The following is a 26,128-nucleotide window of genomic DNA, read 5'->3' on the forward strand; positions in this document are numbered from 1 at the left end:
AAAGACTTAAATGTAAGACCAGAGACCATGATACTTCTAGAAGAAAATATAGGAACAAAGCTCCTCGACATGGGTTTTGGTAATGTATTTTTGGATATGATACCAAAGCACAAGCAACAAAATAAAAAATGAGTAAGTGAGACTACATCAAACTAAAAAGATTCTGTACCATGAAAAAAACATTAACAAATGAAAAGACAACTTATGGAGGGGCGCCTGGGTGGCGCAGTCGGTTAAGCGTCCGACTTCAGCCAGGTCACGATCTCCCGGTCCGTGAGTTCGAGCCCCGCGTCGGGCTCTGGGCTGATGGCTCAGAGCCTGGAGCCTGTTTCCGATTCTGTGTCTCCCTCTCTCTCTGCCCCTCCCCCGTTCATGCTCTGTCTCTCTCTGTCCCAAAAATAAATAAACGTTGAAAAAAAAAATTAAAAAAAAAAAGACAACTTATGGAATGGGAAAAAATATTTGCAAACCATGTATCTGATAAGGGGCTAATATCTGACATATAAAACATAAAAAACTCATGTATAACTCAACAGCAAAAAACCCCAACCCCAAACAATAAATAACCCAATTAAAAATGGGCAAAAGACTCGAATAGACATTTCACCATGAAGATATAAAAAGACCAACAAGTACATGAAAAGATGCTCAACATCACTAGTCATTAGAGAAATGTGAGTTGAAATTACAGTGAAATATCACCTCATGCCAGTTAAAATGGCCGTCATCAAAAAGAAAACAACAAATGCTGGTGTGAATGGAGAGAAAAGGGGGCCCTGTGCCCTGATGGTCGGATTATCTGTGGAAAACAGTATGGAAGATCCTCAAAAAATTAAAAATAAAACTACCAATTCCACTTCTGGGAATGTATTCAAAGGTAATGAAAACACTAACTCAAGATATCTGCATCCTCAGGTGTGTAGCAGCATTATTTACTGCTGCTTTACATTTACATTATAGTCAAAGTAAGAAAACAAGATAAGCATCAGTGGATGGATGAATGGATAAAGAAGCTGTGGTACACACACACCACAGACACACACACACACACACACACACACACACACACACACAGGAATATTATTCAGCCATAAAAAAAACAAGGAAACCCTACCTTTTGCAACAACATGAATGGACCCTGAAGGCGTTATGCTAAGTGAAATAAGTCAGACAAAGACTAATACTGTGTGATCTCATTGATATGTGGAATATTTAAAAAAAAAAAAAAAACCTCACAGAAAAAGAGGCAAAACTTGTGGTTAGCAGAGGCAGGGAGGAAGGAGGAATTCCTGGAGAAAGGTTGTCAGAGGTTCAAACTTCCAGTTATAAAATAAATTAGTACTAGGGATGTGATATAAAACATGATGACTATAGCTAACGCTGTTATTTGATATATAGGAAAGAACGTAATTAAGAGTGTAAAATCTTGAGTTCTCATCACAAGGAGAAATTTCTTTCCCTGTATTATTTTCTTCTTTCTTTACTTTTTATTTCATCTATATGAGAAGATGAATGTTAGCTGAACCTACTATGGTAATCATTTCATAATGTACACACATCGAACTATCATGCTGTATGCCTTAAACTTATACAGTGATATATTTCAATTATTTCTCAATGAAACTGAGGGAAAAAGAATATTTGTAACATACCCACACCAAATAACATCCTTAATGGGGAAATAGTAAACACATGCCTTTTAAAGTCAAGAATAAAATTCATGTGCCTGTTATCAATCACTTGTTTTAACCATTGCACAGGAGGTCCTTGCCACTTTAATAATATGACAAAAAAATAAATGTAAATAATTGTAAAGGAAGAAACAAGCTATCGTTTTCCACTGATGATATGATTATGTACATAGGAAATGCAAAAAAAAACCTACAAACAGATTATTACTATTACAATTATTGTGACAGTACAACAAGGTTGCTGGATATAAGATCAACATACAAAGTTGAGCTCCATATCTATACACCAGCCTGAAAGGATTAGTGAGAAAGTCTCTTAAAAGCTATCATATATACTTTAATAGATTTCTGCTCAGCTATTCTCTGAGAGCTGTCTCACCACCCATACAAAGCATCAGTAGCCATGTTCATAATATGTGGCCCCATTCTCTAACCAAAAGCAACTGGGTTGGGAAGTACTGCAACTCAAATTGAGGCAGGAATTCAGTGCTAGATCTTTGAGACACCATCTTGGAGTACAGCTGGAATGGAGATGCTATAAACTTCATGGCCAAAGATGAGTCACAAATGCAGTGGAACAAGGAGAATGAGCAGACACTCAGCAAAGGCTGAGAATATGGGCATGAGAGAATGAGAGACCAAGAGCAGAGCTGCCTCCACTCCAGACCCCCTTCCCAGTCCCTGGTCCTTGGGAGACCTGGATTCCAGAACACATCTCTGTCTCACACTCTCGTTCTCTCTCTCTCTCTCTCTCTCTCTCTCTCTCTCTCTTTCTCTTTCTCTCTATCTGTATTCTCCTTTCCTGATTGAGCAAGTCTGTAATGAGTCTCCCTAACTTGCATCCAAAAGAATTTTAACTAAGATGATTACAAATTCAGAAGTCAACTTGTGAAACTTCATTCCCCAGCCCTTTATTTTCTTGGTGTGATGAGTGAATCCTTGTGGTGAGTTATGAACCATCTCAAGGGAGGCTAAAATAAGAATACAGTAGATTCAAAATTTGGCAAATTGGACTAGGATGGACGCCAGCTTTATCCATTATCCTCTCATATGTCTGAATGCTATCCATTTCATACAAAATTTATAATCGCCTTCTTTATGCCCTTAAGAAGTTTGGGCTGAGCTCTTCAAAGGAATGTTGCCAATAAAATGGATTGTCTTTGGGTCATTTTAGTAATCTCTCTTTTCTTTATCTATGATGAGGGTCAGTTTTACTGCCTGCTACTCTCCCACTCTAATTTACCTGACAAGATAAGACCTACTAACATAAGACACTCACAGATATGACATGTGGATTTTCTCACTGGGAGATTATTTTTTCCAATGACCACAGGTTGACAGCAAAACACAGAGGTTTTTAAAATAGTGCGTTATGTTAAATGAAGGTTAAGCATAGAACATTGATTAAAATGGCACCCAGGCACCAGAAACAAAGTTATTATCCTCCCAAGGTCCTGAATTAGGAGTGAGAGCCTTGGATTTGGGAGACCTGAATCAGAACCCGCCTCCATCTTCTACTAGATCTGGAGCAATAGCATCTCACCTCTGGTCTTATTTCTTCAATCCATGGGAGAACCATAAGGATAATAATTCTTGCTCATAGGACTGTTGGAGGATTAAAGGTGGCGACATGTATACAGGCTCTGGCACCTTACCTAGCGGGGACCCAGAGGATGTTAGGGAGTCAAAAACAGAAAACTTTTCTGAAAAACAACAACAACAAAAAAGAACTCATTCCTCTAATCTTGGAGCAAGGGTCTTTCAAAGTTGAGAAACAATTTATCATCATAAAGCATTTTTATTGTGCTGTCTTTCTAAATCCCTACAATCAAACAGGTTGTTGTCTGCATAATGACCAGAAAGTGAGAGCAGAAATGAGGAGAAACCTAGGATTTTAATCCAGAGGCCCAAAATGTTGAGATTCTTCTTCAAGGCCCTAACTCTGTCCAGAGAAAGGATTCTCTGATCAATGAAATGTAAAGGGAGTAAGTCGATCAGAGACCTACCGGTGTTCTAGAAAATTGGGTTGGGGCTGAGCAAAGAGTCTGACTGAAGAAGCTGTCGTAGTAGCACAGAGAGGGCCCTTCTACTGCGATCAGCATTTGGATCCTAGCCAGTCCCTCCTCAGGAGGTCTGCCAGACCCTTGCACCATTTCTGAGTGAGGGCCATGCATGAACCCCTTTCACTCTGTTACCCAGTCACTTGGCACTGGGGTGAAGCCCAACTCACCCCTACCCTGCCCACACATGCAATCCTAGCCAGCTGGACCCATGACCTCCATGCCTAGAATCCTCCACAAGCACTGCTAGTGCCACGTGGCCCAGGCACCAGCCAGGACTTTTCTTGGCTCTGTTTCTTCTTAAGATATTGGATGGGGAGGAAAATGGTCTCTGCCATATTAGATCCAAGTCAAGCTGACCTACTTATCTGTTTTGAGCAATACACGTCCAGGAGATTACTATGAAAAGCTGAGCAGTTAAAGAACACCATCTATTTTGTTCCAGGGAATAGTAAATCTGCCGCATCGAGGACAGAGAGGGGACCCTCAAACAGCTATGTTCCTTGCACCAGCCTGCCTGCCTGCACAGAGCCCACTCTGCCTGAAGGACTTCATATTCCACAAGAGTTCCAATTCCTCCTTGGGCCTAAAGTGGGCCTACTCCACGCTTGTATTTTTGAGTCTGGTTTTTCTAGTTCTTCGGGCTCTTCTTTGGTCAGCAGCACTCTTAGCTGCTTGCATTCAGATACCCTCTCTCCTTACTACTCTGCAGCACCCCCAGGAAATCAGGAACCATGTGTGAGAGTCAACAAGCATGACCAGGCTCCAGAGAAGCTGGCCAGGCTCCTTCAGGAACGAGTAAGGGCTTGAGCTTCAGCACATGGACTTCATGTCCTCTCTTTGGGATTCCCAGAGTTCTGTTTTGCTTATTTCAGGCCTTGGCTCTGTTCCAAGAAATGGTCAATGCCAGATAAATGAGGTGGTGTTGAATCTCCCTGAGGAATTAGTCTTGGGATTAAGTCTACTAAATAACCGAGGGGCTCCACATCACATCACTTTTTTTTTTTTTAATTTACAAACACTTGTAATTGTTTTAGTGTTCTCTTATGCAATCTTTAAAATATAAGGATTCAGTCATTGCCCAGCTGGATGACATCTCCAAACAGCAAACAGCAGCTCCGTGTCTAACATGAAAGGAATGGTCAATGCATGTCTGCTGATAACCTTAGCATCACGCTGGGTCATAGATCTCTTCTGAGACTTTCCCCTGCTCCAATTTTGTACAGATATTTCTTTATTCTGCTTCAGCCAGTTCTGCTCTTTCATGCAGGATTCTGAAACACACTGAGGAGAAATGGAGCAGCCAGGGGCTGAGATGGGAAGGCTCTCACAAAGGGGCCCTGATGGAGGGGGTGGCATCTTCCACTGTTGATATCAAGGGGACCACACAGAGAGCACAGCCCCTGGTCATGGGCATCCAGGTACAGGTAACAATCAAGGGCCAAAGGACATTGTAGCAGGTCCCTGTGAAGAATGTGGCTGTGTAGGGCCAAGGTCAACAGCCAGGGCTCCTGTTAAGTTCTACTCCAGTGGAAGAAACAGCAGGAACTATGCAGTTTCTAGGCCCCACACCTGTTTTTGCAGACCCTGATGATTTGGAGTCAGATCTGCTGAGAATGTGACTTGCTTCTACTCTCCAAGGCTGAACCCTGAGGAGCCCTAGCCAGGCAGTTCCCACATGTGTCTAATGGGTCATGGTGGGGGGACGGTGAGAGAGCTGGGATTCACATCCATCCAGGAAAAAAAAGCAGAGGAGATTCTAGTATTTCCTGAGTGCCTATCAGGTGCTAGGCTTCAAGAGGTGAGGAAACTGAGGCTCCAAGTGGTAAGATCCAAGGTCACAGAGCCCTGACCAAAAGGTCCCACCCCTTCTGTGATGAGTGCTCCCCTCACCACCTCTCATACTGCCCCTCTTCATGATGCAGCCTCCTAAAAAGGTTCTGCAGTCCAGGGTTCTGCTTCGCTATTCCTCTCTCAGACAACGGTAGGAAATTCAATCTGAGTTTGCTTGGATATGGAGAAAAGAGACAATGCGTAAGGATAGTCGAATAGCAACAATCCTAAGAACTTGGTTGACCCTGTCAATCCTTAAAGAAAGAAGGTGGAAGCAAAGAGAAGCAGCTGAGGCCTGAGTCATGTGACTAACCAGAGCCCACAGAATTTGATTCTCGGTGTTCCCACACGGGCAGGTGAAGGGTTTTCATCATGTCCAAATGAGGCCAGTTGGATTCTCCACTTACATATGGAGATTAAAAGCCAAAATGCAGAACACGTGTGAGCACAAAGCCCTGGCCGTTGGGAATGGTGCCCGGCTGCACGCCAGGAGTGGGCTTTGCTTTCCCAGCTCCTGTTCCAGCCCCTCCCTGACTTACCAAAGAGGTTTGGGGTGAGTAATTTAACCACATCTCGCCTCACCTCCCCCAGCCCTGTAACAGGGGGCAAGAGCAGAGAGTCACCTCAGAGGGTCTGATAGGAAGAGGGTCTGGTCCTGCCAACCAACCTCCCCCATGATGGGAGGATCCGGTTTAATGCTAACTTCTGGGCAGTTCAGCAAGAGTCGTCTATAGGCTCAGGAAGGGGAGAGACCTGTCCAAGGTCACACAGCTGCGAAGTGGCATGCTAGATTCAAACTGTGCTCATCCCATTAACGTGAGCCCAGCTATCTTCTGGAGCATGGGGCACATCTGGTTTGCATATGGCACAGTGGTTTCGAGCATGGCCTCTGGAGACAGACTCTCTGGCTTTAAAGGCTAACTCTGCCACTTTTTAGCTGCTTAACCGTGGGCCAGTTGTTTCATCCCTATCCGGCCTCAGTTTTCTCCTGTGGAAAGTTAGTCTGATAACAGTACTCATCTAATTTGAGAGTTAGCTAAGTTACTACATGGAAAGCACTGATAAAGGTGCCTACATATATAGAAAGTGCTTAATGACTGTTAACTAAAACAAATACAAAGTAAAGAGACCCCACAGCCCCTGGATCCTGGGCCCCTGCATGTGCTGTGTCTGACATGGGAAGAGGCTGCCGTTCATCAGCATGAAGAATCAGTTGGAAGGGCAGGTCTGGAGTACCAGAGGCACTGAGCCCCATGGAGCTCAGACCTCATCTTTGGTAAGTGTGGGCTTTGTAACATTCCGTTAAACTAAAGTAGGACCTGTGTGCAATGGGTGTCTCATTCACTCCGTGGTATTTGTTCACTCCACACAGAGAAGGTGAACTTCACCTCCTTGGCGAGCCTCCCAGGCAGCTCGGTGTGATTTCCCACTCCTGCTCAGGGCATTGCTTCACCACAGCAACATGGGCTCGGGGGTCAGACGAATCAGGCTTCAACTCCCTCGGCAGCCTGTGGGAGCTCGGGCAAGTCCAACTGCTCTGAGCCCCCATTTCCTCATCTGCAAAGTGGGGATAAGCAAAGTAGCCGCCTGCAAAGGTCGTTATTGGGTTTAGGGTTATTACATCCTCTGGAATTGGCCCCTCTGTCATGATGAAATGGCCATGGCAGCGTTCTTGGCTCTGAAATCCATTTTCTCTGATATTAAGTCACTCCAGCTCTCCTTTGAGGAGTGTGTGCATGGCATCTCTTTTTCCACCCTTTTTACTTTTAACCTCTTTGTGTCTTTAAATTCGAAGTGTGTTTCTTGGAGGCATATAGTTTGGTCTTGCTTTTCTATCCAATCTGGCAAGCTCTGCCTTTTAATTGGGGTATTTGCATTTAAAGCGTTTTTGAACACGGTTTGGCTTACATCTACCATATGGCTGTTTGTTTTCTATTTGAACAATCTCTTCATTCTCTGCTACTTCTTTTCCTGCCTTCTTTTGGATTGATTTAGGATTGCTGGATTCCATTTTAACTCCTTTGTTGGCCGATTAGCTATAACTCTTCGTTATTTTAGTGGCGGCTTTAGGGTTTATAGTATAAATCTTCAACTTCCCACGGTCAGTCTCCTTCCAGGTGACGTGATACCTCCCTTCCGGCCTTTATGTGATTATTGTCACACATTTTACTTCTACCTATGTTGTAAACCTCACTCTACATGATTATCATTTTTTGTTGAGAGAGTCCACTACCTTTTAAAGAGATTTAAACACTAGGACAAATCTTCTACATTGGCCCAGAAAGTTACCATTTTTGGCACTTTTCATTGCTTTGTGCAGATCTACGTTTCTATCTTATATCATTTCCCTCTGTGTGAAGAACTTCCTCTAATATTTCTTATAGTGAAAGTCCCCTGGTGATGAATCCTTTCAACTTCGCCAAGTCTGACTATGTCTTTATTATACCTTTTTTTTTTGAAATATAATTTCGCTGAGTATAGAACTTTATCTTTTTTTTTTTTTTCCTTTAGTACTTTTTAAAATGGTGGTCCAGGGGCGCCTGGGTGGCTCAGTCGGTTGGGCGTCCAACTTCAGCTCAGGTCATGATCTCGCGGTCCGTGAGTTCGAGCCCCGCGTCAGGCTCTGGGCTGACAGCTCAGAGCTTGGAGCCTGTTTCCGATTCTGTGTCTCCCTCTCTCTCTGACCCTCCCCCGTTCATGCTCTGTCTCTCCCTGTCTCAAAAATAAATAAACATTAAAAAAAATTAAAAAATAAATAAATAAAATGGTGGTCCACTATCTTCTTGCTTGTAATTTTTTTCCGGTGAGAAATCTGCTATCAACCTTTATCTTTGTTCTTTCATACATAACATTTCTTTTTTTCTTAGGCTGAGCCTTAAGGTATTCCAGACTGGCCTGTGGGAAAAGGCACTATTCTCAGTCCCATGTGAGGACCTGATACCTCTCCCTCCGTTCCTTCCACATGATTCTTTCCCTCACACACATGCAATAATCAGTGCTCAGCTGAATGGTCAAAGGGGACCACTGCAGACGCCTGAATTCTCTCTCTGACCGACCAGTTCTCTTCTGTCCCCTACCCTATTCTGTGAATTCCAGATGCTTTGGTTTCCCTGGAATCTCAGCATCTTCAAATCGGGGAGTTCGCTGCGCTCTGCCTCGGCTGCCCCACCTAAGGGATGGTGTGGAAACTCTCTCAAGGCAGTAAAATTGGGGCAAATGTAGGGCTCATCTGGCGCATTTCCTCGCTGTCAGAGATCACTGTCCCTCACTGCCTGATGTCCAGCGTCTTGAAAACCGTGTAGTTCACATATATCGTCCACCTTCTGGCTGTTTCAGTCAGGAGGGTATACATGCTACATGGAACTTCAACCTGGTTGGAGCAGGAGCCCCCAAATGCTCATTTGACAGAATCGTAGGGTCACCCAATTCCATGCACAGCACACAGTGTCCCCCCTCACATTATCTGGGCCTCAGGATAGGGAACGTGTACCTACTACACTGCTCTACACACAGAGACGGAACTTAGAAATACTTGGCAGTGACTCCTAATCAGCAGTTGTTGAGGCAATGGTGTGCTTGCACGAACAGGAATTATGAAAATTCCAATCAGTATTGTTCACTTGATCTAATTGTGGGAAAAAAATGGTATGAAATGTCATTTATGTCAGGCTTTATGCACAAAAAGTGACAGACTACGCTTCCACTCGTGCTCTAGATTTGTCTACTTCATTGCTAAAAATGTTCTTTTCGCAACTAAATGTCACTCTTGCAACATTCAACCTATCACCCAAAGAAAGCGACAATTGCTGAGGCTCCTGTAGAAAGGGCCAACCTGAGACTTTCTCATGGTTTCCTGACACACAGTGATAATATTATTAAAGGAGACCACCAAGTGCTATGGATATTAAATGTGGAGAGAAAGAACTTCAGAACCCACAGGTTTGCACACAACAGTTTAAGAGCAACCGTGCAGGGATGGTGAACTCTCTCCTAGGCCAAACGTTGGAGGCCACTGGGTCTTGAATCTTCCCCTCAGTCCCCAGAAAAGCCAAGCAGACAGGAAGAACTGATCACTTTTGTAAGTGTCAATGCTTGGGAGACATTATAATAGCCTTTTTCTCTTTCCCATTTGCAAATACATAATCTTAAATCCCAAAGAGCCAAATTAGTAACATTCCAGTGAAACTAAATTATCAGAGATAATGAATGCACAGAGCAACAGTTCAATCAACGAATCTGTCTGTTCATCATCCTATTTGCCATCAGTCCGTCTGCCCATCAGTCCAGCTGTCCATCATTCTGTCTGTCCTTCAGGTCATCCAGGAGGTTATGAAGGCCCAGGGGCAGAAGGCCACTGGGCATGTCAGCCTATGAAATGCATCAAAGGGAATGAGCCAAGGGAGGAAGACTAGAAGACCACAGGTGGTTTTGAGCACACCCTCGGGTTGAGTCACCTGTCGGAAGCCACAATATCTGCATCTGCTCAACACTCCCGGCAGAGCCCTAACCCTCCCCTGTGTGGGCTACCTCTGCCTGAGGGGGCAGGGGGTCACTTCCGGTCTTACCTCCCACCTGCTAACCTAAATTTTCTTGCTGTACCCCACAATCCCTGTTCAAAGAGACAGCCACCTCCCTGGAGCTACAGGTGGAAACCAGCCATGTGGCAGGAGGCTTCCACCTTGTCAGGTCACTAAGGAATGTCACAATGAGCCACTGCACCTAGCTGCCTCAGAGGACCTCGGCTCCTGGTCCAGCTGTGCCCCAGTGCCAGCTGTTATTCTGTTCTCCATTCTCTTTCTTTCCATGTGGACTCCCACACAACAGCCCCACAGGAGCAAAGCAAGCATCCCCATCACCAATGTCACCACCACCACCATCGTGGACAGAGTGCACACCTACCTAACTGAGGCCTCCCTGCATCACGGGCACATCTTTACTTGGCTACCTTAAGAGAAATGATTACACTGGCTCTCAGATGAGAGAACGCAGGAGGCTCTCATTCCCATCCACATGGTTCGTGTGGGACAAACCCTGGGGCTCTGCCTATTGTGAAGGTCCAGCCCTTCCTCACCTCGCTCCTCACCCCTCCAGAGGCCCCAGCTCTGATACACAGAGGCAGGGTGACAGGCTTTCTGGAAACTTAGCCTTTCCCTTTTGTTTCCCACCAACGTCCTTAACTTGCTCTTGAGCCCTTCGTTCTCACTGAGGCCAAAACTCTTCCTCTTCCTTCCCCTGCAAGTTCAGAGCTGCCGTCTGTAGGCCAATATTCAGCCCGATTCAGGATTAAACTCAGGCCAAAATCCCAGCAGGGGCTCCCTGTCCCCTCCTTCCTCCAGGAAGTGTCTTTTGGAGGCTCCAGCAGCACCTGCATCCTTCCCGCACGTGGAGGAAGCAACGCAGCCCCTGGGGGTCGCCAATGCAGGGCTGTCATCTGGGGATAAACCCCAGGCGCCACCGCAGCTGATGCCCGGAGCCCTGCCATGCCACCGTGTCACAGGTCCACAACCCCACACCACACCTGCCATGCCTTCACACACTCCCCGTGGGTCCCCCTTCTCCCCAGCTCTGAGCACCCATAGGGTTGCAGAGACTCCCCATCTCCTATTTGTTTCCCCGAACCTCGCGGGCACCTGTGCTCTCAGGGTTGTGGGGGGATTGGGCACAGATTCTAGCTGTTCTCAACGTCCCCCTCAACTCTCCAAAGACTCATACTGACATTTCTCAACACCTCATGCCCCTCACTGCACAATCCAGGCTGAGGCCCAGGGCTGGGGACACACTAAGCAGTCTCTAAACGCTCGGCACATCCCCGTCTGCCTTCTTCCCGGGGCTGGACCGCCCTGGGGTCATTTCCTGTATCCTCCGCAAGGGGGATTTCAAACACTGGAGCGGTGCTTTCATCGGCCGACCCTCATTGGCCCTTTCCCATACTGTCCACAACGGCCACCGCAAGTTTAACCATATATAGACTGCGGGCCTCCACGGGCCAGGCCATCCGGCCAGCGTTTTACAATTACCGTCCGCACCAGTCCTCGCAGCAGGGTAGGGGGCGGACACGCGTGATGCACCCCGGGTCACCCGGGCTCCGGGTTTCCGCCCGGCTCCGAAGCCGGTGCTCCGCTCGCTGGCGCACAGGGATGGCCTGGCACGCACGCTGCAGCAGGGGGGACCTGCGGGGCTCACCATGCCTCCTGAGCACTCGGGGCAGTCCTGCAGGCAGCTGACGTTCTCCCACGTACTGTAGGCCTTCAACCCCGCCACCAGAGCCTGCAAGGGGCGACTGTCCACGAGCTCCTTCCCACGGAAGACGTCCTTGTCCAGGAGGCCCCCGGCAGAACTGCGACAGGAGCGCAGGCCTGTGATGGAAGCAGCAGCCCCGCCCACCACCACGGCACCACGGCGCAGGCGCGTCTGAGGCCGGGCGCAGGTGCCACCTGCTCCTTCCTCAAGACGCTCCCGAAGGCTCCATGTGCCCTTCAGAACTGTCACCCTGCACCCTGCCACCGTGAGGCTGCACCACGCCACCTCTCCTGGGAAATCTCCCTTGCCTTCTGTCCAGGTTCACTTTCCTGCCGGTCCCTCAGAGGCCCCATGGTTCGCACTGACGTTTGTCTTCGCACCCCTCGACCCCACGAAAAGCAGGCACAAGGTTTCACGCTCTCCCTGTTTTGGTCTACCATGTAGGATCATATTCCAAACTACCTCCCTCTGCCCTTCACACACCAAAGTTTTACATGTCTCTCGTATTTTTAATTTGTCTAATGCTACTGCCACTGAACGTGCGCTAGGTGGAATAAATAATGCCCCCCCCCCCAAGATGTCCACGTCCTCGTCCCTGATACCTGGAGTATGTTACCCCCACGTGGCAGAAGGGATTTTTCACTTGCGATTAAATCGAGGATCTTGCGCTCGCTCGGAAGATCATCCTGGATTATCCAGGGGAGCCCAGTGTAATCACGAGGTTCCTTATAAGTGAGAAGGAGGCCAGAGAAGAAGATGTGACAACAAAGCAGTCAGGGAGACGCAGCGAGAGACTCGACTGGCCATCGCTGGTTTTGAAACGGGGGAAAGGGCCATGAGCCAGGTAATGAGGTGGCTTCCAGAAGCTAGAAAAGGCAAGGAAGCAGATTCTCCCCCCTAGAGTCTCCGGGAGGAGTGCAGCCTGCTAACGCTTTGATTTTTCACGGAGACCCACTCCAGACTTCTGATCTCCAGAGCTACAACAAATTTGTGTTATTTTAAGCCACCAAGTTCGTGCAATTTGTTTTAGCGCCGATAGGTATACAGAAATGAATAATTTCTTCCTTCAAAGTGGTAAAAGTCACTGTTTCAAGGCCTTCACCTCTCAGCCACCTGTGGCCACAAGTGCTGCACAGTGCAATGTCTCCGGGCCTCCCTCCATCTGCACACCTCCCCCTCAGGTTTTCTTCTTTGTCATATTTCAAAATGCTGTAATGGAGAGTATAGGTTCCCCTCTCTCTCCCTTCTGAACACCTTCCTACTGACCTGTTTTTAAAGTCTCTTAAAATGAGTTATGGTTTGTAACAACTGCTGGGAACAAAATCCTCCGTGAACTCTTTCTCTCTATGCTCAACCAAACTCCAGGACCTGAAGTCAAGTGTGGTAAACACACTGGGGTGGGTACTTTCCTCTGAGCACCTCAAACTCATGGAAAGTACCATGAAGTATGGCCTTACTGGTCTTCTCAACTGAAGCCCCAGACTCAGGAGATTGATAAGAGTGTTTGCCGTTAGACGTGATGATTCATTGTTTTCTATCAACTGAGTGTCATCTGTTGAGATACTTACATGGTGTTTCTCCTTTATAAGGTGACTATGGTAAATCATACAAATTGACTTTCAAATGTTACACAAACCTAACACTCCTAGGATAAACCCCACGTTTGCTATATATTATTTTACAGTAAAATATACAGATCTACTAACATTTTGTTCACAAGGGATATTAGTCTCACAATGTCTTTGTCTGGTGTTTGACGTCAGGGTGATACTCCTAAAGTGAGTTAGAAAGGTTTCCCTTCTCTTTCATTTTCTGAAGGAGTTTGTGTAAAGTTAGTATGTTTTATTTTCTTAAGTATTTGGTAGATTTCACCAGCAATGCCAGATGAAGCTATTCAGATCTTTCAGTTCTTTCTGAGTCACTTTTAGTAACATGTATCTTTCATGAAATTTTCTATTTCCTATCTGTTGTCAAACATATTGGCATTACATTGACATGACACCAATAATAATAATATTTAATTTTATCCTTTCAGCGTCTGTAGGATGTGTAGTGATGTCATCTCATTTATTTCAGATCCTGACCATTTGTCTCTTTTTTTCTTAATTAATCTAGCTGAAGGTTTATCAATTTTATCTATCTTTTGAAAGAAAAAAATAATTTTTAGCTTAATTAGGTTTATTTTTGGCTATTTCTTCTTTCAAAGGCTTCTCTCATTTTTCTTATTCTTTGTGCTTACTTTGAATTTGATTTGATCCTTTTTTTTCCTAACTTCTTACAATGGAAATTTATACCATTGGTTTCCACCTTTCTTTTTTTCTTTTTTTTTTTTTAAAGTAGGCTCCACGCCCAGTGTGGAGGCCAACTCAGAGCTTAAAGTCATGACCCTGAGATCGAGACCTGAGCTGAGATCAAGAGGTGGGTGCTTAACTGACTGAGCCACTCTACCTTTCTTCTTTTCTAATGTAAGTATTTAAATGATAAATTTTTGTCTAAGCACTGCGTTAGCTGTGTACCACATATTCTGGTATGTTCTGTTTCATTTTCATTTTGTTCAAAATATTTTCTGATTTCCCTGTGATTTCTTTTTTGACCTATAAAGTATGTGTGTTGTCTAATTTCCTAATGTATGGAATTATTCCAGACGTTTTCATTATTAATTTCTAATTTAATTTCATTATAATCAGAAAACATATTTTGCATGATTTCAATCCTCTACATTTACATGGTCTGTCTTAATAAATGTTCTATGTGCACTCGAAAAAAATAGACATTTTTTCAAAGAAAGACATACAGATGGCTGGCTAACATGAAAATATGCTCGACATCACAAATCATCAGGGAAATGCAAATTAAAACCACAATGAGATATCATCTCACACCTGTCAGAATGGCTAAAATAAAAAACACAAGAAATAACAAGTGTTGGTGAGGATATGAAGAAAAAAAGGAACCCTTGTGCATGGTTGGTGGGAATGCACAGTGGTGCAGCCACTGTGGAAAACAGTATGGTGGTTCCTTAAAAAAATAAAAATAAAATTACCACATGATCCAGTAATTCCACTACTGGGCATTTATCCAAAGAAAATGAAAACACTAATTCAAAAAGATACACGTACCCCTACATTTACTGTAGTATTATTTACAATAGCCAAGATATGGAAGCAATCCCAGTGTCCATTAATAGGTGAATGGATACAGAAGATCTGGTATATATACATACAATAGAATATTATTCAGCCATAAAAAAAAAGAATGAAATCTTGCCATTTGCAATAATATGGATGGACGCAGAAGGTATAATGCTTAGTGAAATAAGTCAGCCAGAGAAAGACATATCCCATATGATTTCACTCATATGTGGAATTTAAGAAATGAAACAAGTGAACAAAGCAAAAAGAAAGAGAGAGAACAAAAAAACCCAGACTCTTAACTACAAAGAACAAACTGATGGTTACCAGAGGGGAGGTGGGTGGAGGGGGGACGGGTGAAATAGGTGAAGAGGATTAAGAATATGCATATCTTGGGGCGCCTGGGTGGCTCAGTCGGTTGGGTGTCCGACTTCGGCTCAGTTCATGATCTCGCGGTCTGTGAGTTCGAGCCCCGCGTTGGTCTCTGCGCTGACAGCTCGGAGCCTGGAGCCTGCTTTGGATTCTGGGTCTCCCTCTCTCTCTGCCCCTCCCCCACTCACACTCTGTCTCTATCAAAAAATGAATAAACGTTAAAAAAATTTAAAAAAAGAATATGCATATCTTGATGAACACTGAATAATGTACAGAATTGTTGAATCGGACATGTATTGTTCACCTGAAACTAATATAACCCTGTATATTAATTATACCTAAATAAAATAAATAAAATAAAAGAGAAAAGAGAAAAGAAAAGTGCATTATGTTGTTGGGTATTCTGTAAATGTCATTTAGGTCAGGCGCATTAGTAATATTGTTCATATGTTTTGTATCATTACTGTTTATTATATCGATTTTTTTTTTAATTTTTTTTTCAACGTTTATTTATTTTTGGGACAGAGAGACAGAGCATGAACGGGGGAGGGGCAGAGAGAGAGGGAGACACAGAATCGGAAACAGGCTCCAGGCTCTGAGCCATCAGCCCAGAGCCTGACGCGGGGCTCGAACTCACGGACCGCGAGATCGTGACCTGGCTGAAGTCGGACGCTTAACCGACTGCGCCACCCAGGCGCCCCTATTATATCGATTTTTAAATTGATTTTATTATATCACTTATTCAGAAGGACTGAGGTCTGCAACTTTAATTTTAGATTTGTCAATTTCTCTTTTCAATACTTGCCACTTTTGCTTCAAGTATTTTGAAGCTATTTTGTGAGTCCAAGTCCATACACATTTGATTTTTATGTCTTTCTGATGAGTAGACTATCATTATGAAGTGTTCCTCTTCATTTCTGGTAATATTATTTTTTCTGAGTCTACTTTATCTGATAATAATATATGCACTCCAGCTCTCTTACGGTTAATGTTTGCAGGTGTAAATGTTTTATTCTCACACTTCTAATCTCAGATTTTATATTTTAAGCGGGTTTCCTATAGAAAGCATCTAGTTCACTCTTGGTTTTTTATCATGTCTAACAATCTGCAAATTAAAGAGGAGGGTTTAAACCATTTATACCTAATGTAATTATCAACATGATTAAGTATGAAACTATTATCTTGCAATTTCCCCCTCTATTTATCCCATATGTTCTTTGTTCTCTTTTCCCTCTGCTTCCGTCTTCTTTTGATTAATGGAATCGGTTTTAGTATTCCGCTGTTGTTCCAGCTTTAACTATGTTACTGTTATGTTTTTTAGTGATTTTTATGGTCTAACCTATGCGTCTTTAACCTAACACATTCTTCTCTCAAATAATATTGCACCACTTCTCCGATAATGTAATAACTTTATAATACAACAATACACTTCCATTTTATTCTCCCCCCATTGTGCTACTTTTGAGATTATATATATATATATATATATATTCATGCATATATATATAAACATATATATGGATGAATGTTCATATATATAAACATGCAGAATATACACAATATATTCTCTATATATGCATAGAATATATTCTCTATATATGCATAGAATATATATATAATATATATATAATATATATATTATATATAATATATATATTATATATTCTATAATATATTCTATATATAAAATATAGAATATAGATATTATATATATAATATATATTATATATTATATATCTATATTCTATATATTCTATATATAATATATATTATATATATATTATATGCATATATAGAGAATATATTCTATGCATATATAGAGAATATATTCTATGCATAGAGAATATATTTTATATATTCTGCATGTTTTAAAATTCATTGCATTTTTGCTTTACAAAATTTACCTTTCTTCCTTATCAACATCATTGAGGATAATTTATTTTACGACAGACTGCATTCATTCAAAGCATGCCATTTAAAGAGTTTTGACGACTGTAAATACCCATAATACTAGAGTCAAGCTACAGAACATTTCCAACACCTTCCAAAAAAAATGCTTCATGTCTTTTTGCAGCCCATCCTTTCCTTCATCCCCATTCTCCAGCCAACCACTAACCTGCTGCTTGTCGGTAAAGATTAGTTTACATTTTATGTAAATAAGATTATACAATATGTTATGTCTTGCTTCTTTTCAATCAGTACACTATTTTGAGATTCATCCTTACTGTAGCATTTGTTCCTTTTTATTGCTGACCAGAATTCCACTCTGTGCAATGCACAGAGCACCCATCATTTTTGCATTCACTGTTGATGAACATTCTGGTTGTTTCCAGTTTAGGGCTGTTACAAAGAAAACACTATGGAAACTCATGTAAAAAATCTTAGAGGAGACATATGTCTTTATTTCTCTTTAGTAAATATGTAGGAGGGAAGTGACTGGGTCATATGGTAGATACATTTGTAACGTTTGAAGAAACTGCCAAACAGTTTTCCAAAGTGTTTGTGCAATTTCACATTCCTACCCGCAGTGCAGAATTCTAGTTGTTCCACGTCTGCCAATAGTTGGTCTTTTCAGTCTTTTTAATTTTAGTCAGTCTAGTGGATATGGAAGGGTGTATCGTCATGGCTTTAATTTACATTTCCCTGATGACTAGCATCTTTTTATGTATGCATTGGCTGATCAGTCATACATTTGCTTTTGTTAAGCGTCTATTCGATTCTTTTGTGCATACTCTGTTGGCTTGCCCATCTTGTTTTTAGCTGAATTTTATTTTCCGTGTTTTTACATGTCCCCTTTAATGTTCCCTTGTAAGATACATGTATGGCAAGCATTTCCTCCCATTCTGGGGCTTGCCTCTTCATTTAATTAATGACAGAATCAATTTTGGCTCAAGGTATTTACCTTTTTCCATCCATAGGATAATATTGCAATGTCTGAATATCCTTGTTTCCTCAGTGAAACCTGAACATGCAAAAGATGTTGCATTGGACCTCATTCTACAGCAAACAGGAAAGACTGCCATCCAACCTCAGAACTGAGACCAATAAGCTGGGACAAATGGAAATACAGGGAAATCATCATTTGTTTCATTGACACTTCATCTAACTTTGTCCTTCCAACAACCCCATGAAACAGGAAATTATATCCCCATTTTATAGATGGGGAAACAGAGGTCCGAGTGAGGCTACATACCTAAGTCTAGGTCTCCCAGAGCAGAGCGGTGCTAGGATTCAAACCCAGGACTCTCTAGTCCTAAACATGCTCTTTTCATGATGAATAACGAGTTTGCCAGTGCCCTGAGGAAGTTAATAGCATTCTTGATCTGCTATAGCCCCACCCTCCATGTCTTTCACTGTGACTGCCATACAATAATTCTCAGAGAATCCCAGAGCTGAGCATTTAAAAAAAAAATGTATATATGACTCCCTGCTGACCTCCCTAAACACACACACACACACACACACACACAGAGCCCTAGACATTCTCTAGGGTAGAAATGGGTGGGGAATAAGAAATAAATCTGCTTTAAGAAAAGAAAGACTCATGAGACTCTCTCCTAGCAGAGGTCTAGTGAGATTTCTTTCCACTGCCGGCCTGTGATTTTACTTAACACTGACAAGACATAGACCCTGCGGAGGGGAGCCTCTGTCTCCCAGACACAAAGGTGCACCCACTGACTCTAACATGTCTGCTTGCAAAGGGGAACTGAGAAGCCTCCCACGTGCAGGGTATGGTAGAGTCCAGAAGGTGCGTATCTTGAGAATATCTGATACGAGAAACTCAGAGTGGCCCAGAGGATAAATTAGGATTTATGGATTCTGTGGAAAAATTATTCCTCATTTCGAAATACGTTTATTTTATAGGCAATGCCTCTAGAAATGCAAGGTATTTGTTACAGCCACTTGAATTATTAGAACCCACCCACAGGGTGAGATTCAGGAGAAATGCGGAGTATCTCTAAAACTGTTAAGTCAGTGAGAGGGCAGGATTCAATTTACAAAAGTCTGTTTTACATAAAAACAGCAGACAAGACTTTTTGGCAATAAGGTTTCAGGATTATATTAAAAACACAGTTCAGGGGCGCCTGGGTGGCGCAGTCGGTTGAGCGTCCGACTTCAGCCAGGTCACGATCTCGCGGTCCGGGAGTTCGAGCCCCGCGTCGGGCTCTGGGCTGATGGCTCGGAGCCTGGGGCCTGTTTCCGATTCTGTGTCTCCCTCTCTCTCTGCCCCCTCCCCCGTTCATGCTCTGTCTCTCTCTGTCCCAAAAATAAATAAAAACGTTGAAAAAAAAATTAAAAAAAAAAATAAAAACACAGTTCAATGCACAAATGGTTGGTGTTCATTTGCTGAGGAATATCCAAAGCACTTAAATATCCTGGACTCCATTCTTTGACAAGGACAGGACTTTGGTGAGTTTCTGAAGTCATAAAGTATCATTTCACCTTAATGAAATCTTATTTTGTGCCAGGCACTGTTCTAGGTATTATGGAAACATCAATTAAAAAACGAGACACTTGGTGAGTTGTCTGAGGTGTTAAAGAAGTTACTAAGGACAGTATGTGATACATGATAAGCAATAGAATATGTGTTAGTTATTATTGTAATTTTATTCTTAAAGATGTTGGGTAGGGGCGCCTGGGTGGCTCAGTCAGTTAAGTGTCTGACTTAATTTCAGCTCAGATCATGATCATATGGTTCGTGAGATTGAGCCCCACGTTGGGCTCTGAGCTGACAGCATGGAGCTTGCTTCGGATTCTCTCTCTCTCTCTCTCTCTCTCTCTCTCTCTCTCTCCCCATCAAAAATAAATAAAAAGGGGCGCCTGGGTAGCTCAGTCGGTTGAGCGTCCAACTTTGGCTCAGGTCCCAATCTCTCGGTTCATAAGTTTGAGCCCCACATCGGGCTCTGTGCTGACAGCTCAGAGCCTGGAGCCTGCTTCAGAGTCTATGTCTCCCTCTCTCTGCCCCTCCTGTGCTCGTGATCTGTCTGTCAAAAATAAATAAACATTTTAAACAAATAAACAAACAAACATTAAAAAAAAGATGTTGGGTAAGAAGAGACTGTGAGAGAAAATAAGAGAATCCCAGTGAAAGATAACAGCAATGGTGCTGTGACCCACCCCCCACCACCCCCACCGGCCTGGAACCCAGCCTTGAATGAGTAAGAGGTGAGGTGGGCCCAAAATACTCCTTTTGGCTGGTACACTTAAAATACTGAAATTAAAAGCTAGGAAATTCATCGTAGTAGCAAATCCCACTAAACGACTCCCAGGAGAGGTATCAGCTACCAACTGCACTGGCCAGCGAGCTCTTGGACTAACTCCTTCCTGCCATGTAACTTCTGCTTTAGGGACCAACAGAAAGTTGAAAAGCAAAGCTTCGAACAAACTACGTGGCCAAGTGTGACGTAATCACACAAGGCAATTTCATTCAGTTCAGCTGAAGCAACCTGTGCAGAGAGCTAGGTACCTAGCTAGGTGTGGAGATGCCAAATTAAGGACCCACAGCTTCTATGTGTGAAGCCTGCACAACCTCAGACCAATCATAATGGTGCAGTGACAAGAGGGGGCCCAGGCTGCTGCTCCAAGAGGCTTCTAAAGGGGCTCCTTATTCCAAGAGCGACTCAGAGAAAGTGTCCCGGAGGAGATGCCAGTCTGAACTGTATCTACGAACTGCCAGTGAGGAAAGACCAAGACGTGAGAGATGAATGTGGAGACAGGCTGAGGACGCTGCTTGCAGGGAAGGCCAAAGCAGGGCAGAGGCTGAGTACGGAACCTCAAGGTAGAGGAGAGAAGACACAGTGGGGTGGAGGCTGGCAGGGGCCAGACAGAGGAAAGTGCCACAGGGAGAGAGCTTAAGGGTATCCAGTACGGAAGGCTTCGGAGGGTCCTAGGAGGGTCCAGCAGTCAAGTGGAGTTCAGATTCTATTCAGGTGTAGTTGCTTGTGGAGAATATATCTGATGAGGCCAGGCTGCATGTGGGGGACAGGGTGCAGGAAGGGGAGCTGGAGAGGGTCCAGGTGAGATGATAAAGAGGGAGGGCCTTGAGTGATTTCCATGCAGGAGGAAACCTTGTCACAATGTGGCTATTGGTAAGGTGAGGGTAGGAAACTTGAGTTTCAGCGGTGATGGGAACAACAACAGCTGACATTTACTGAGCGCTATGGCTACCTCAGGAGGGGTTCATGCCAAGATGCCCACCAGTGTGCCCCTGAGCCAGGAAGCATGCAGGGTGCCATTGGCACTCAGCAGTGGGAAGCCGGCTTGGCATGTCCTGGGCCCTATGGGAAGAGTTTAGTAAGAGACCCAAGGATGTCACCCATGGCCAAAGGCAGAAAACAGGAATCCTACCTGGCCACCCAGGCAGGGCTGTTGGTGGCTGGTCCTCAGGGGCTGGCAAGGTGCCTGACACACAGGTCGTGTGAAGAAGGGAGGAGGGAACACATCTGCCAGTTCTGGAGAGGGTAGGCAGGGAAAAAATCTTGGCAGGCTCTTCAGGAGCCCATCGTCTCTCTCAGAGGCCCCCACCCCACCAGCCCTTGCCTCATCAAGCCAGCCCCGCTAGCCAGCGGCTGACGAGCCGGTGGGGAGAAGGGTCCCATCTCTTCCTGAACTGAACAGGCTCCAAAGGACATCCTCTCCTTGTTAAAGGCAAGGGACTGTGAGTGATGCGGGGTGGGGGGGGGGGGGGGGCGGGGTAGTGGCACTCACTAAGGGCTAGACAGGTCCTCCCTGTCTCCAGACCTGTGAGGGCAGTGGCGAAGAAAGGGGATAAGGAAGAGGGTAAGTGGCTTGCCCACCTGCTACTGTCAGACCCCAGACAAGGCATGGCATACTCCGTGTGGCAGGGACCGTGTCTGACTCGAGCCCTAGCACACGTCCAGGACCTAGCTAGGACCACCGCCAGATTTAACAAGTAGAAACAGGAGAATTTCAGTTAAACAATGCATAAGTTTTAGTTCAAGTGCTGGGATGTACTTAGACTAAAAAATCATACATTGGACGTCTGAGATTCAAATTTGGGCGACTGTATTTTACCTGGTGAACCTACCAGCGAGGTCCTGTGTGCTTACTGAATATGTAAACACATGTGCCTGACAGAAGCCATTCCCCCTCATTTCTATTGCCTACCTTTTAACTGTGAAGTGAAGCACTAATTATTCATTTTTGTCACATTAGAAGGGAGGAGAGGCAGGGCCAGCTGACCTAGCCGGTGGTACTTTTCCTGCTCAGTCAACTCCAGACCCAGACACTTAGGGTGTAGGCTACTCTCATGAGTGTTTCTCTGTGCTTGAGGAGGACCCAGCACATTGACTAAACATTGAACTCATCAAACCTGAGGTTACCCAGACCCTGAAACTTGAAGCCAGTTGACTGGCATCATTATACCCATGAGAATTAGGAGATGGGGTCTAGAAGCAAGGTCTGATAGCTTTCTTAAAAAATGGGTGTGAAGGGGCACCTGGGTGGCTCAGTCGGTTAAGCGTCCGACTTCGGCTCAGGTCATGATCTCACAGTCTGTGAGTTCGAGCCCCGGGTCGGGCTCTGTGCTGACAGCTCAGAGCCTGGAGCCTGCTTCGGATTCTGTGTCTCCCTCTCTCTCTGCTCTCTCTGTCTCAAAAATAAATAAAAACATTAAAAAAAATTTTTTTTAATTAAAAAATGGGTGTGAAGTGGGGAGAGGTACTTAGCATAAAGTTTTATCATGTTACAACCAGCTTCACTGAACTATTTCCTCACAAGTCAGAGAAGGGACAACAGGGGCTATAAACTAGAGAGAAACAAGAAAGCCAGGATATGTTACAGAAAACATCAGCTTCTCTCTGGGCTTGTTTTAAAACACAGACAACCTTTTCCTCCACAGTTGAAGTGTTTCTTCCTGGAGATTCCAATAGCCAGATTTTCAGTGGGTCAACCCCTGCTGCAGTAGGTGGGTAGAGAGAAGGGTTGCGGGGGAGAGAGGGGGGAGGAGTAAGAGAGAGAGAGAGGGAGAGGGAGAGAGAGAGAGAGAGAGAAAGGGAAAGGAAAGAAAAGGCAAGGCAAGGCAAGGCAAGGCAAGGCAAGGCAAGACGAAGGATCAACAGAGCCACAATGGAGACCCTGAGCAAGGCCAGAAACCACAGAGTGTGTAAGGAGGTGAAGGTCAGGAAAGTCTGGAAGGTCTTGGGGTCAATTAGACTGACATCTTGATGAGGTGTGGACCTGACCCTGTCCTGTTCAGTACTATTACCCATGCATGGCATGTGATTTTTTTTTTTAGGATTCTGTGATTTTTTATTAATTAATTTCCATTAATCACCTTTTATTGCTCCCCTTGAAACCTTAAGCTAGAATTGTGACCTCTCTATTTCTCTGATCTTGGCATTTGTGGGGTGTCTCTCTAAAATCAAGAGAAACTTTAATTTTTACTAATAGCATCAATACAGAGCTTATAAAATAAAGATAAATTAAGTTTAAACCAAGATAAAAAATAAATAGAGCTGGGGCGCCTGGGTGGCGCAGTCGGCTAAGCGTCCGACTTCAGCCAGGTCACGATCTCGCGGTCTGTGAGTTCGAGCCCCGAGTCAGGCTCTGGGCTGATGGCTCGGAGCCTGGAGCCTGTTTCTGATTCTGTGTCTCCCTCTCTCTCTGCCCCTCCCCCGTTCATGCTCTGTCTCTCTCTGTCCCAAAAATAAAATAAAAAACGTTGAAAAAAAAAATAAAATAAATACAGCTGAAGAAAAAGGAAACGTGTTGTACATATCACACTTCTGTTATAAAGGTGCACGTATATATGTGTATATATACACATATAAATGTGGAATATATGGTGGCTCTTCATTATGTGATCTATTAACTTCATGGGCCATGGATTTGTAAATAGCGGACAGAGAAGTAAATGTGTAGATTCTCTTGCCTCTTTGTAATACTTACAAGTAACGCGGGGCAAAAAATTCAAAGATGAATTTTATTTTCCTTTGCTATACATGTGAAAAATTATCAGGTTTCATCATCAGATTACTTTGACCCAATGTAAATTTTCATGATAATTTAACGCTGCTGCCTTTTATCTGTTAGTGAAGTTTATTTTCAGGTCACACTAGGAAGCTCCCTAAAAAGCTCCTGTGGTTCTCAACTCTGTTGGCTCGCTAGAATCACCCTTAAAGGAGCTTAAATACACTCCAGATTCTTGGGAAAAAGAAAAAGAAAACAAGTACAGGTAAAAGCAGAGAGGAGATAATATAGAACTAAGAAATTACTCAATAACTGCCTAAAAAAGAAAGAATTATAGTCTTATAAGTCTACATTATATATAAAGTGGTATAATGCCAATTCAAGGTGGATACTGGCAAGATAAGGATGCATATTACAATACTTACAGTATTCACAAGAAGAAGAAAGAGGGAATGAAGAAACCAAGAAAAGACAGGACAAGGCGAGTACCAAAACAGTAGACTTAACTATATTAGGAACTACGGTAAATAAAAATGAACTTAACATTCCAAATTAAAAGATTATCAAATTGGATAAAAAAGCAAGATCTCACCATGCGCTATTTATAAAAAATCTTACCGTGACCCACATAGGTTGATACAATGACAGGTTAAAATAAAAGGTTGGGAAGAGATACACCACTAAGCATATCATATATGCTTAGATATACAGAGATATACCACTAAGCATATGCTTAGATAAACACTAAGCATAAAAAACCAGTATGGTTGTATCAATACCAAAGAAAGTAGACTTCAAGACAAGAAAAATTACCAGAAATGAAGAGAAATATTAATGAATATAACAGGCTAACTTCCTCTAGAAGAAATAATAACCCCAAAATCTGTATGTGCTAAAAAACAAAGCTTAAAAATACACAAAATAAAATTAGCAGAAATTTTGTTAACAATACACTTTTATTTTATACAGAAAGGTTTTAGAGCAACAAGCTAGAAAAAAAGAGCAAATTAATTCCCAACTAAATAGAAATGAGAACATAATAAAGACAAGAAATTAAATCAATAACAAAAAATGCATAAAAATGTAACAAAAGCATTCAAGACGAAAGTATATTATTTGAAAAGATTAACAAAACTGATAAATGGCTGGCAAAATTGACCCCCCTCAAAAAGCCAAAAATTATATTGGGAATAAGGTCATCACTACAGATCCTATAGACATTAATATTATAATAAGAAAATATTATTGACAACTTAAAGTTTACAAATTAGCAGAAAAGGACAAACTCCTTGAAATACACAAAGTAACAAAACTAACACAGAAGAACTTGGTAATCTTTTTTTTTAAAATTAATTTATTTACTTTCAGAGAAAGAGAGAGAGAGCATGCAGGGAGGAGCAGAGAGGGAGAGAAAGAGAGAGAATCCCAAGCAGACTCCATGCTGCCAACACAGAGCCCAATGTGGGGCTCAAACTCACAAACCGTGATATCATGATCTGAACTTAAATCAAGCTTTGGATGCTTAACCAACTGAGCCATGCAGGTGCCCCTAAGAACTTGGTAATCTTAAGATTCATATTTGTTGAAGAAATTAATAGAGTAATCAAAAATCTTTGTATTAAAAAAAATGCCCAGATGGCTTCTTAGTAAACACTATCAAATTTAAGGAAGAAATAATACCAATCTTCTAAAAACTCCTTGAGAAAATATAGAAGGGACCACTTTCTTATTCATGTTATGAGGACAGCATAACCCTTATACCAAAACCTAACAAGGACATTTCAAAGGAAAGAAAAGTATATTCTTCACAGATATAAACACAAAAATCCTTATCCAAACATGACCAATTTGAATCCAATAATATAAAAAT

The 26,128-nt window shown here is 43.2% G+C and overlaps 1 protein-coding gene across 1 annotated transcript in view; it reads right to left on the bottom strand.

The window, feature by feature from the left end:
• Positions 1-26,128, bottom strand: part of ACOXL (acyl-CoA oxidase like) — a 312,998-nt gene that overhangs the window by 156,687 nt on the left and 130,183 nt on the right. Inside the window, exon 12 of the mRNA XM_047854457.1 lies at positions 11,768-11,921. Within this exon, the coding sequence (XP_047710413.1) occupies positions 11,768-11,921 (154 nt within the window). The remainder of the gene's footprint in view (positions 1-11,767; positions 11,922-26,128) is intronic.

The sequence above is a fragment of the Prionailurus viverrinus genome, chromosome A3 (assembly GCF_022837055.1).
Source record: "Prionailurus viverrinus isolate Anna chromosome A3, UM_Priviv_1.0, whole genome shotgun sequence".
NCBI classification, from domain to species: domain Eukaryota; kingdom Metazoa; phylum Chordata; class Mammalia; order Carnivora; family Felidae; genus Prionailurus; species Prionailurus viverrinus.